The sequence below is a fragment of the Dasypus novemcinctus genome, chromosome 20, assembly GCF_030445035.2.
Source record: "Dasypus novemcinctus isolate mDasNov1 chromosome 20, mDasNov1.1.hap2, whole genome shotgun sequence".
Lineage (NCBI taxonomy): Eukaryota > Metazoa > Chordata > Mammalia > Cingulata > Dasypodidae > Dasypus > Dasypus novemcinctus.
Genome location: NC_080692.1, coordinates 15,371,651 through 15,385,516, shown reverse-complemented (window position 1 = coordinate 15,385,516; position 13,866 = coordinate 15,371,651). Strand labels below are relative to the sequence as shown.

At 33.0% G+C, this 13,866-nt stretch overlaps 1 protein-coding gene across 2 annotated transcripts in view; it reads left to right on the top strand.

Moving 5' to 3' along the window:
- Nucleotides 1-13,202, top strand: part of NET1 (neuroepithelial cell transforming 1) — a 52,296-nt gene extending 39,094 nt beyond the window's left edge. The window contains exons 1-10 of one of the 2 annotated variants that reach the window (XM_058282464.2): nt 1,700-2,026; nt 7,081-7,188; nt 7,526-7,693; nt 8,068-8,130; nt 8,437-8,533; nt 8,674-8,750; nt 9,453-9,710; nt 10,128-10,298; nt 11,249-11,435; nt 11,795-13,202. In XM_058282464.2, the coding sequence (XP_058138447.1) occupies nt 1,934-2,026; nt 7,081-7,188; nt 7,526-7,693; nt 8,068-8,130; nt 8,437-8,533; nt 8,674-8,750; nt 9,453-9,710; nt 10,128-10,298; nt 11,249-11,435; nt 11,795-12,201 (1,629 nt within the window). In that variant the 5' untranslated portion in view covers nt 1,700-1,933 and the 3' untranslated portion in view covers nt 12,202-13,202. Of the gene's footprint in view, nt 1-1,699; nt 2,027-7,080; nt 7,189-7,525; nt 7,694-8,067; nt 8,131-8,436; nt 8,534-8,673; nt 8,751-9,452; nt 9,711-10,127; nt 10,299-11,248; nt 11,436-11,794 lie in introns of those variants that run through there. The other variant, XM_004477373.5, reaches the window with a different exon arrangement.
- Nucleotides 13,203-13,866: the final 664 nt, after the last annotated feature.

Below are 13,866 nucleotides of genomic sequence, written 5' to 3'. Positions count from 1 at the left end.
AAAAACTATGACTTCTTGAATATATTTTCTTTGCATATATTCTTTTTCTTTCCTGCTCTCCCTATCTTAGGCAGAGTTCTTGGTACCTAATTATGATTTTTATATTATGTTTACAAACCACCTTAAGCACCAGCCACATATGTCTTCTTACAACATGGCTTCCATGATCTCTCTTACCTGCTTAATAACACCTCATCTTGTTTTTAACCACAGCCTGAAACCACCACAGCATTCGCTCCCTCTTTCTCTTTTAGTCAAGCCCTGTACTTTTCCTTTGCGCAAACCTATAAAAATAACATGCCCTTCAAGGCAACACTAACATTTTGCCACCTCTTTCTGCTGTCTTTCCTACCACATCTTAGCCGGGAAAACCACCAAAAGTGGTTTCTCCTTCTCCTGAACTCCTGTAGCACTTGCTATTCAACTTACTTTGTAATTTTCAAAAGCTATCTTATGTTAGTCATTTCTTCATGTTGCCTTTCTTTATACAATGGTCTGATAGCACTCCAGGACCAGATATGAAACCACTTGTTCTTTTGTATCATCCACAGCATCCAGAAGAGTAGAGTGCCTTTTACATTGTGTATTTCTCTGCTCTTAATAAATCCTAAGAATAGAAGTGGGTTTGCTAATTACTAACATCATATCATTCATAGCAATATATACTTGTTAAAATTCTACCTTTCAGGGTGTATATGTGGCTCAAGCAGTTGAGTGACTGCTTCCCACTTGCGAGGTCCCAGGTTCGGTTCCCTGTGCCTCCTGAAAAAACAAAAATAAACAATAAACTAACTCAGGAAAGTTGTTGTGGCTTAGTGGTTGAATGCTGACTTCCTGCTTACAAGGTCCCAGGTTCAATCTCTGGCCCCCAGCACCTCAAAAAAAAAAAAAAAAAAAATCTACCTTTCAAAATAAAATACAGTACTTTGTGTTAAAAAAGAAAAAAGTAGGCCTTTTGACCTTATTAGGACTTTATCAAGACCGTATAAATACTGGTTAATTAAAATAGGACCCACATCCATTAGAACAGAAATCACCTTTTGTGTATTTTTATAATATCTAGCACACAGATAACAATTTTTAAAAGCATACAGAAATCTGCCTCTTAGTCCAAAAAATACTTTATAATCGGGAAGTAGCCAAATTATACTTTACCTATAACTCTATGAGAGATTTACTTCAGGAACAGAGTGAACTGAAGCGTGCCTACTATATTTACCTGCTAGTCATAAGAAAACATGGATGGGAACCATTTTATAAAGATTTAGATAATCTTACAATTGTGAATAGGCTTGCACTTATGTAAAATAAAAGCAAGTTCCCTGGATAATTAGGTTTTTCTTTATACAGGTATTAAACTACAAATTACTATTTTCTTACTTGAAGTTATCAAGGTATCCGTAGTAAATTCCTTACTAGGTAAAAGAGTTTAATAGGAAAAGTATCCCTGTTTGTGACTAAGTACTAGATTACAAAATCTAGATAAGCAATTAGTTCTCCTTTGGGAACGTTCTTTTAAATTAGGAAGAGACGTTTCTGCCGTACATTTTAACCCAGCTTTCTTTCCCTTCTCTTACTAAAGAAATTCCAAACCTATTGATAAAAGAGTTTCCTTTTCCACAGTGAAAACTGAGAAGCCTAGGTGTGCTGTAGCTGCCAGTTAACCAAAGTCACGTGACGCCTTCGGTGCACGCCCCGTAAAGCAGAGTTGGAAGTTTAGGCCCCGCCCACAGAGCCTTGAGGTCTGCGTGCTTCTTGCTCCAGCTCGCAGAAGCAATTAGCTCCACCGCAAGGAAGAGACATGGGCAAATGGCTGCCAAGTGTGGCGGAGAACTCAAAAGAAAAGCCTGTGTGACTTTGTAGCAATTGGTTGTAGGGCTGACTCGGATGTGGATTAATTTCAGAGATTTTTTTAAGGGATACTTGGTAAAGCATGGTGGCACATGATGAGCTTGGAGGTCTCCTACCAATTAAAAGGACTATTCGCGTCCTAGATGTTAACAATCAGTCCTTCAGAGAACAAGAGGTAAGACTTTAAATTAAAAATTAGACAAAAGAAATGTTTTCTAACTCCATGGGAATTTTAAGATGTTTAACAAGTTCTTAATAATATAATTTTAAACTTATATTTGGCCTGGTAATTGAAATATGGTTGCTGAGTGTTAAAATGTAAGATTGATCATAGGCAGGTTTGAAGTATGTTTAGAGCTATTCTGTAAGTTTAAATAGTTTTATACATAGCTTAGCTTGAGTATACACACAAAAAGTTTTAAATGTATATACTACTCAATTTGTTACATTTTTGGTGGTTAATATAGTTTGTTTTTTAATTTGCATTTGTATTAGTAATTATATAGGCTTAGGAACTGCCTTACTGTGTAAAAGGAAACATAATCCAGTCCTTGCAAGTTAATGCTGGTGAACAAATTGCCGCTGAAGTACTATTTGATCCAGTGTGTATTTTTACTTTTTCTTTCCACATTTATTAAGTCGTATGTTAAGATTTTTAAACAAATAAGTCATTATGTAGATACTTCTGTCCCCCTTGCTTTAATTATGGTTTTTAAACTTTATGAACATGTATCAAAATAATTAAATGATTTTTATACAATTTTATGTAATCTTGACAGTTAACACTAGATGGTAGTGTATTTGTGCTATATACTGCAATGTATTTACTATATAGTATATACTTACGTTTTAGAAATGGTGTATCTGTATTGAATTAACTCTGTACTTCTTGATTTTGGTGATGTATTCACAGGTATATATATATGTCCAAACTTACTGTACTTTTTAAATGTGTCCATTTTTTTTCTGTATGTCAGTTATGCTTCAGTAAAGCTGTTTATCATACATACACACCTTTTTGGTAGTTAAAATAACTGCCATCTTTAAAAGGCAAGCTTTTATTTCCTATGGTTTGGCTTTTTTCTTTTTTCATATGTTCCACTTTTCATAAAGTTTATACAAAGCATTTCCTTTCAGTATTGCAAGTCAGATACATGATCATCACTGTAAATACTAAGCCTGATAATCTTTTAGACCATCAACAACTGTTTTTTTTTTCCTGTTTGGTATTAGCCATGAGCCATGCTCCAGGAATACTTTCATTCAAAAGATTGAAAACACCAGAAATGGTTTGAGTATTTCTGTTCTTCTTCCTACTAAATAGAAAAGGAAGAATTATGTAATCATAGCTCATTTTTATCTTTTTAAAAATCTTTTTACTTTCATTCTTCTTTTTAAAGTTCTTGCCATAGAGGCAATAATGTAAGTGTCTTGATTCGATTTGTGTAGGAGACGCTCCTAAAATATGTCCTCTTCAGTGATATCATTATTAAAATAAAAAATCTTTTTATAAAAAAGCTGAGTTCACAGCAGGATTTTTCCATGTTATTGCATTTATGTGCAGTGTGCATCCTGGTAAAAGATTTTAAATTGATCTTAACAATTTTCTCTTTATACATGTCCAGAAAATACTTTAAGGTAGAAAATCTGAACTGCCGGCAGATTATTTAAATTAAATAAAAGCCCAGTCTCTAAGCAGGTTTCCTATGATAATGCATGATTGCCTAGGAAATGAGATCATCTGATTAAAGGTTAACCTAAATAAACAACATGAATTTACGTTACAGGGTGTTGGTTTTCTACCCTCTCAAGTGAACTTTAGTCCTTGAAAGATTACCTACAGTTAGAAATTTCCTTGAACATGTAATACTTGCTGGTATTCTTTATTTCCATAAATTTGCAGATTGTCTTTTAAGGAGAGGGTATCGGTTCAATATCTGTATCTATTCTTTAAGCTTCTTATAGTCACCATAATACCATTTTCAGCACTGTAAAATATAAATAAATAATAACAAAGCAGCACAACTGTAGTATTTCTTACTTGTGGTGGCAGTAGGGCAGATAGACCTCCTGCTCCTCTCTTCCTTCATCAGCCCCAAATATTGGACCTGTATTGTGTGTGTGTGTGTATGTGTGTGTGTGTGTACGCGCGCATGCTCATGCACAAGTTGTTTCAGTTCTGCATAAACATTGTTTTTATGCCTTTTGACAATGCAAATGTTTAGGTTCTTAAAAACCAAGCCCAAACCAATATAATTAAAGTGGTTCAGTTGAACCTCTAAAGAAAAACTACATTTGGTTGTAGTTCACATGGACCAAATCCTAACTTTATTTCAAGAGACAAGGTTTTACATCAACCTTATAGGTGACTCATGAATATATCTAATCTATTTCACTTTTCCACAAAAGTTTCCCTGGTTTTTTTTTTTCAAATACTATCCCTATCCTAAAATTAGTAGTGTACTCTGCTATAAACCATATTCATTATTACACCTTTACATTTCCACTATATTTTTGGGGTTATTCTCTAAAAGTATCCATACTTTTGAAATATAAATGCTAAAAGCTTGTGTAGTGTCTGCCAAGTATTCTTCACATGTACTTTTTTAGTAAGGCAAGAAAGTTACTATTGGATACTCAAAAGCATGTGGGAAAGGTACAAGGTCTTTGTCACCCCAAATATTTCCTGTTTTATTCCCACACTTTCTTCTCAGGGCATTTTAAACTAAATAAATCCTATCCTTTGTGGAAAATGGAGCTATAGATGACTTTTTAAAGGACTCAGGTTAGCATTTAACCACCAAATACTGCTTAGCATAGTATCCTGCCACCCTAAAGAAACTGCATAAACAAAATCCATATTTGTTTCAGAAAAATGCATTAGAAATACTTGTATTTACATAATAATCTAAATCCGATCTAATTCTATAGATTTAATTTCAATATCACATAATTTTGAATTGTTAGGACATTAGTTGTACAGTAACTGACCTTATAATGATAAGAATTACCATTAATTTGACTTTATAATAAAGTGAAAAACATTAAAAATTCCTTTCCACCCAGTTAATCTAACTCTTCCTTTCAAATTCACTGGAACACTTCTGCAAAGACTTTTAAATTGAAATTAAATGTTTTGTGGTTTTCTGAGAAGGGAGATTTCTTACACTTGAAACAAGGAAGAGGAGTTAACCTCTTTCTAAAAAGAGGAACAGAACTTTCTGACATCTGCTTTGTTTCTAGTTAATGTTGGCATATCTGACTTTGTGAGGTAATTATATCTCCATTCAAACAGAAGACTCTTTGTACTATCTTTACTAAACAGAAAGGAATGCTTATATAGGACCTTCTGCACATGCATGTGTCACTTCAGTCTTGCACAGATGGATTTTGTAAAGGCATTCACACATGTCCTTGGCCACACAGTGGTCAGAAATCTTGAAGGTTTCTTTTTCAGTTCATTTAACATTTGCAGAGTAGTGGCTTTACATTCAGGGTTTTACTTTGGAATTAATTTGAGGGGTGGGGAGTAGATGGGGTCTAAAACTACCTCTCTTGCAGGCCTTCAAAATTCTGAATTCTTTTGGTTATCTACAAAGTGTCCTCACTTTAGTCATTCACTTTCCTTCTGATACACACACACATACACATACACATACATTTAAGACCTTTAGTAAATATAAGTTTTGCCCCTTTGGCTATTTGAATTAAGTTTCTTTTTTTTTCAAAGAATTTTAACTCTTTCTGCCACTTTATTCTTAAGCTATTCTAAGGGAATCATTTCTATTCAATTTCCTTATCCATTATTTAATGTTTGACATTAACTATTTGATTATCTTGGTTTGCTTTCTTTTAAAAGGTCAAATTTTATATGGATTTAGCCATATCAAAACATTTTAGGAAAATGTTTCTTCTGTTATTTTTAAATGGTAATTTTTATATAAATTTTAAAAATATATCATTCCAAATTTTCATCAAAATTATTTTGCCAAGTATGCTACAATTGTCAGAGGCACCAAATACAAATAAATAATCATACTCTATAAACATTTAAAAGGATAGACATGTTTTATGATGTGACATTCTTCATTTCAACAACTATGAGTCATTTAATGGTATGCGTCCATTTTCCTAGCAGTAAAGTTAGACTAATGCAATTTGTATGAAGTTTTAAGATCTTTGAATGATAAATGATGTTTGCTATATTAATATTTTAAAGCAATACATGCAGAATAATAACTCTTTCTTCTGAATTTATATTTTTTTTTCCTTTAAGTTAATAAATGAAATACATGAGGGAAGGTCTAATTATTTAATCCCAGTTTTTAAGTAGTAAGTGGACATAGCCCTAAGAAAGAATGTTAGTAAGAGCTAAAACTTAACTGTATGCCAACTCCTGTTCTGAACCCTTTAAGCCTATCTCATTTAATCCTCATAACAGCTTTATAAGGGAAGTTCTGTTACCAACGCCATTTTATAGATGAAAAAACTGAGGCCCAGGATACCCTAGCAACTAGTGCTAGAACCAGGATTTGAGCCCAGGCAGTCTGGTTCTATAACTTGAATGTGATTTTTAACCACAACACTCTTTCTGCCTTTGCTTGAACACCCCATGACATGGACCTCACTGCCTTCAGAATTCCCATTCAGTGTCAGTCATCTTTATTTAGAAGTTATTCCCCAATTGAAATATTTGAGAATGATATGATGTCTGGGATTTGCTTTAAAATATCCCAGTAGGGACAGAGATAAAATAAATTGCTATATTGGAAACTGATGAAGCTGAGTGATGGGTACATGGGATCCATTATGCTATTTTCTACTTTTGTATATGTTTGGAATTTTTCATAAGAAAGAGGCTTTTTTTTTTTAAATAAAAAAAAGGTATTCTCTATATTAAACTAAAAAAATTTTACAGGATTTCAGAATCAAATTCTTTGCTTTAATTTTAGCTTTTCTCCTATGTAATGGTAAAATTTTTATGTTCTCAAATTGTTTTTCATATATTTGGCCTTTCTCATATCATTTATTATTTAATAAGTTACTGCCACTCAATAATGTTCTTACTGTTTTAACAACGAAGAACAACATTCACTTTCAGAGTTCCATGCTTCTATATTTTTTGATGTACAAAACATTATTTTGTTAGAGGGTTTGCCTTTGTCCAAACTTGTTTGAAATCATTGAGCCCAAGCACACATTTACTATAAACTGTTTTTATTTTTACAGGAGCCAAGCAATAAAAGAGTTAGACCACTAGCTCGGGTCACATCCTTGGCAAATTTAATATCTCCTGTAAGAAATGGAGCAGTCAGGCGCTTTGGTCAAACAATACAGGTAAAAAAATTTTTAGAAAGGAATGTAGAGGTAACATGGTAAAGGGCTTTATATAGAAGCCTAAAATTCTTATTTTCCATTGAGTTGCTGAACAAACAGGTTTGCCCTATTGTACTTAATCATAAGTTTTCTCTTTGAAATATGCTGGTAGGCTTAGATAGCTTTTATTCCCAAGAACTAATTTTGGATGAAAAGTATTTTTGAATGTTAGATTAGATAGATTAGAGCTTGGATAAATATTTTTTGAAGGATTGAAAAATCTTCAGAACTTTGTTTTTAATTTGTCTTTCTTAATTACTGCCTTATTTTCTCTTTTGTTTTCCTCTTTTTTTTAAAGTCATTTACCCTCCGTGGTGATAACAGATCCCCGGCTTCTGCCCAGAAGTCATATAGCAGATCAACAGTCCCAACACCTACCAAAAGAAGAAGTAGTGTACTATGGTCAGAGATGTTAGACGTCAATATGAAGGAGTCTTTAACAACCAGAGAAATCAAACGTCAGGAGGTAAGCTGACTGGCATTTGATATCAAACCTTATTTATTGGGTTATGCTGAAAAAAAAGGAGAGTCCCCATTTTTTAAACATGTTTGCCAAAAGAGCAGCAAACAAATGCCTTTGGCAAAATTGGCTTATTTTTGTATTTGAACAATAATCCATAACACATGCTAAGCAATACTTAATCAAATTAAACTCTAATGGGGTAAAATTATAAAACATCTATCAACCTCTTATTTGATATTCCACGTTGAATTAGAGTTTTCAGACTGAACCACTTTAAAAAGCACTGTTCAAAACATCAGTTAACTAATGTAAATATCAATTATATATAAAAATTTTCCTTTCTCAAAGGACCTATGATGTTTGCTGATTTTTTTTAGGCAATATATGAAATGTCCCGAGGTGAACAGGATTTAATTGAGGATCTCAAGCTTGCAAGAAAGGTCAGTGTATAACTCTTTGCTTGCCACAAATTCTGAAGGATTATTTTCTTACCTTTACAGGTAGAAAACTAGAAACTAGTGGCGAATACTTTATGTTTTACGTGAGGTTTAGATGTCTTCTAATATGAGTGTTAGTAGAAGAGTCTTTTTGGGGTTTAACATATATTTCATTTCTTTTTATGTGTAGCAAATAGAATCCATTCTAACTTTTATATAATTAGTCACATTTGCATTCAAATATAGATCTCTCATCAAGTTTTATTTGCTTGATCTCTTGTGTGTGACATATTTTTCCTCCTCTGATAGGCCTACCATGACCCCATGTTAAAGTTGTCTATTATGTCAGAAGAGGAACTCACACATATATTTGGTGATTTGGACGCTTATATACCTCTGCATGAAGGTTAGAAATGTTATTTAATTTTCATTAGTTTCTGAACAGCAGTAACTTAAGTAATTTAAAATCTAGACTTCTATTTAGTGCTGGGTTATTTTTTCAAATAAACCCATTATTTGGTATTTCTGGGTTTTTTTATACTTCAGATTTATTGGCAAGAATAGGAGAAGCAACCAAGCCTGATGGAACAGTAGAGCAGATTGGTCACATTCTTGTGAACTGGGTAAGTATCAAGTTGTTTACTCTGTATAGTTTTTTACAGATATAGTATACTTTGCAATTTGTGATGAATATCAGAACAAGTTGATTCATTAACTGGATTCTACAAACAACTGAAGGTATTGAAATGAAACAAATTTATATAGGTATATGAAGTTGTTAACAGTCTCTTTTAAAAAAAAATTTGTTTGTGAAAAGTATAGCTTTGTTTTATAAAGATGTTCCTCCCTGCACACAATTTCCATATTATATGCCATTGATTATCTCTTTGCCATTTGAGTGCCTACCAAATAGTAGGTACTGTTCTAAAAGCAGGAGATTCAGTGATAAAAGATCTCTGCCCTTGGCATTTATCATCTAATTAGAGATAGTCAAGTAAATAAGCATTCTCATGTTTTTGATGAATGAGATAGAGGAACATTCAGATGTTATGGGAATATAGAGACTAGCATCTAAATGAGACTAGGAAAGTAGAAGTCATAAGTCTTCCGTCGGATTTAGCCAAGTAGAGAAATTGGAAAAGGGCATTTGGTTATTGCCCCAGAATACTATCCTACTCCCTTTATCACAAGCATGGAAATTTTCAGAGCTTGCTATAAAACTCTCAGGAATAGTTAGTTAGGAGTTTTGTGTTTCATGTTCACAGGCTTATTAATGAACTAAATCATAATAGAACCATACTTTGTTTTCTTTTATTACTCTTCAGTTACCAGGCTTGAATGCCTACAGAGGCTATTGTAGTAACCAGTTGGCAGCCAAAGCTCTTCTTGATCAAAAGAAACAAGATCCAAGAGTCCAAGACTTCCTCCAGCGATGTCTTGAATCTCCTTTCAGTCGAAAACTAGATCTTTGGAGCTTCCTAGATATTCCTCGAAGTCGCCTAGTCAAATACCCTTTACTGTTAAAAGAAATTCTCAGACATACTCCAAAAGACCACCCAGATGTTCAGCTTCTGGAGGAAGCTGTAAGTAGTCCACAAATGAATCTTATGTTTTTAAGTTTGTACATTAGGTTACCTTAGAAAAGGTATCAAATGGTACTCTCAAATCTCATATACATTAAATCTAATCATAGTGATGTAAGTACCCATTGCATTAGTGCACTGTGCACTAAGCAATAAAGAAATGTGTGTTGAATTTAACAGACTATATATTTCTGTTTTAATCAAGACATTGCATTCTAATCTGGTCTCTTCTACTAGCTGTAGATTGAGCAAATCACCCAGTTTTGCTGGGATTATTTCTTCATCTGTAAAATGAAGGGACTGACTGAAGTAACTGATTTCTAAAATTCCTCCAAGCTTTAAAATTCAGGTTTTATTTTAATGTGAAATAAGTTAATATACTGAAGTTGCTTCATCATTTTTTTTGACAATTTTTAGGTATTGATAATACAAGGAGTTCTCTCCGATATCAACCTAAAGAAAGGTGAATCAGAGTGCCAGTATTACATTGACAAACTGGAATATCTGGATGAAAAGCAGAAGGATCCTAGAATTGAAGCAAGCAAAGTATTGCTTTGCCATGGGGAGCTGAAGAATAAAAATGGACATGTAAGCGTATTTGAATACTAATGTGAAAAAGCTATTGCTTTCTTCTTGCCACATTATTTAATTTCTTCACATAAATTATAAAGCAGTCTTGTGAAATAAATTCAACACATATCATGAGCTAAGATTACTATTTTTTATTTTATGTTCTCACTTTTGATAAAGCAAACTGGTTTTCATAGCTACAGAATAAATAAGATGACTTCAACATCTCAGTGGAGAATCAGAATATTTGACTTTTTAGTTTTGAAGCATAAGTCAACTTTTTTGACTAGTGGTTCCTTTCTAAATAAATTATTAGTTCCATAATGCAAAATATATCCTTCAAAAATGTATTTTGAACAATTTACTTTCTCATGATGGAAGCAGTTTTTAGCACTATTAAACAAATTGCTGAAGCAGATTGATTTTTTAAAATCTTCATTAAAAAAGCAGCTGCCAGAACTCAATGTAATCATGGAGAATGGTATTTTTCTTTCATTTTCAGTTTTTTAAAAACCCAATTTATAACTTGGGTTTATTTGGGAAAAGTTCAAATCTAACATTTCTGATTTCTGTTGTTGAGGTCTAATTATTCTATAAAGGCTTAAATTTATGTAGGACAAAATGGAACTATTTTACCAGCTTGCGTTTTTAATCCCTACTTTGTTTGAAAGCTGCAGCATACAGCACTGGTGTTTCGGGTCATGTTACTTAGAGTCAGGTCTTTGTAACATATAGTATTTACCTTAGCTGGTGCTTAATCTAATGTTACACCCCAACTGTCTATAAAAAACTGTCCAGAGGAAATAACTCTTTGTGAGTTGATAACAATCTTTATGAGGTTATCTGTAAGGTAGATCTTAGTAAAGACATTTGGTGAAGTTAATAATAATGTGAATTCAAGTGATTTTAACAATGTTTCAGTTAACACAGAGTTCCATTTTTAGAAAGCTTTTGTTTCCTATTTCCAGAAGCTTTACATTTTCCTGTTTCAAGACATCTTGGTTTTGACTCGACCTGTTACACGAAATGAGCGTCACTCTTACCAGGTTTACCGGCAACCAATCCCAGTCCAAGAGCTGGTCTTAGAAGACCTGCAGGATGGAGATGTGAGAATGGGAGGATCCTTTCGAGGGGCTTTCAGCAACTCAGATAAAGGTAAAAATAAAAACTTTAAAATGGCTTAAATAAGTTCAGAGCCTAAATGATTTTAATTTTAACCTTTAAGAATTCTGTCTCCACACAACTAAAAATGAAATACATCCCACCCTCCTGTACTTGTGACATTATTGAGCTGCCAAGTGCTTTGCTACTCTAACACCAGTAGGTGTATCTAATAAGTGATGTCTGAACTTAATTTAATATAGCTGCCTAATAGACTTTCCTACTGCATGAATACCAGCACCCATATTAAAATTGTATGACCATTAGAATAACTTTTTTAAACTTTTTGGTTTTAAAAATAAGCTTTTTCTAAAAGTCTGATTTCCTTTTTTAAAAAAATTTTTGTGTTTCAGCTAAAAACATCTTTAGAGTTCGCTTCCAAGACCCCTCTCCAGGCCAGTCTCACACTCTACAAGCCAACGATGTGTTCCATAAGCAGCAGTGGTTCAATTGCATTCGAACCGCTATTGCCCCTTTCCAGCAGTCCACCAGTTCCACAGAGCTTAAGGATTTGCCAGAGCTCAGTGAAGAGGGTGAAGAGAACAAGCCGTCTGTATCCCACATCAAAGCCCAGCGAAGAACATCAACAGTTTCTAGTGTTATACAGGTAGAAGTCGATGAAAATACTTCAGAATATAGTTCCAGTGTACACACAGCAGAAGATACCAAGAGTGTAAAAACACACCGAACACAGTCTGGGTTCCGAAAAACAAGGGACAAAGCCCAGTTAAGTGGCAAACGGAAAGAGACTTTGGTATAAAGAAAGCTCTGTGTATTAACTGGTGAAAGACTGTTAATTTATAAATGTGTACATTTTTGGTTTTTGTTTTTCTTGTTATGTGAGCATGGGAACACTGTAGGGTTACTTTATACCAGTCTTAATATTTTCCATGTTTTTGGTTGTTGGATTTTTTTTTCCCCCAACGGCAGCTAAAGGTATACAGATTACTGCTAAAGTACAGTCTTTTTTAAAATATCATTTTCTGGGTTCATTTAAAACATGCAAGCCTGGTATTTTTAAATCAAATGAAATATTTATAAAATAGATTATCTCCTAATTCTGAATCCATCATGACTTATAAATACCAACCAATTGTGATATTTACAATATTTGCCAAAATGTAGAATTTTGCAGATACTGGTATTTTACCAGTGTTTCTTCAGTAAATCTTGCATGCAGAATTTGAAATTTTAACATTGGCACCTAGAATCTATGTGAAATATACATGTATAGTATTTCAAAATTTACGATGAAACATAATTTCCTTGGAAAACCATAAAATTGAAGTGTTTCTGTTTTATCAACTGGAATGCTATTTGTTTTTCACTCCATATTCCTCATTTTCATCCATTTAACCTGCCAGTTATTTAATTTTTTTTATTGTTGTAAAGTAGTTTTTTAGTATTTGCTTTTATTTTTTTACTTTGATACCTTTTCAAATTGGCATGTGTTTAAAATATTTTTCTTCTTTGATTAAAAATGTGTGTGTGTGTGTATGTATTATATATTTTCCCCTTTAAATCATATTAACTTTACCAAGTGAAACCAAGCCATACTGTTTTTGAGCCAATTAAGAAAATTGCCATTTTTAAAATATAGCATTTTGGGGCAGTGAACACAGATGAAATGACTTATTATATTCTAGACTACTGAAAGAAAACCGTCTTAAGAATTTCTTTGAAAGTTTTAGTGTCTGAAAAGCAAAAGGGAAAGCAAATTGATGGGCAGTAAGTTAAAAAAAAAAAAAAAAGAAGGAAAAAGAGAGTAGCTTTGTCTTAAAGTAAAAATGTCTGGTTGTACCAGAATGTGAAAGAAGATAGTTATAACAGCTATAACTTGAGGGTGTATAGTAAGTTGTAGAAGGCTTGAGAGGAAGTGAACTTTATTTGCCTTGGTTTATAATACTTGCAAATAATGAGCTTGAAAAGAAACAATGAAATGTGTTGAAAATTTGACAATAACTAAATTTTGGTGGATTTATTAGTAAGATGGAAAAAAAGACTGGTGAATCTTTTACTGCAAAATGATACATGGAAGATATATAGAAAGTGAAATTAGAATTTAATTTCTCTGTTAAAAATAACAGTTCATTGTCTTTAAAAGGGGTGGGGGGGTGGGGTCTGGACCAAATGCCCTAAGTCATGGCATGTTTATAATGATGTCAGTTCAAGTAAATGTTGACTGTTATGTGAAATATATTTGACCAATGGAAATGAAAATTGGAAAAGACTGTAAATAGATCACTCCAAATGATTTCTCTGTATAAATGAATTATACAATTAAAAAAAAAAAGCACACACAGAATCACCTTAAAGGTTTCTTGGCTGATGGATATTTTGGGGGTATTTACAGAAATACATTGGTGTGATAGAGGATGTAATGGCAAGCCTCACACATTTATAATAATCATTAATATTTAAACCT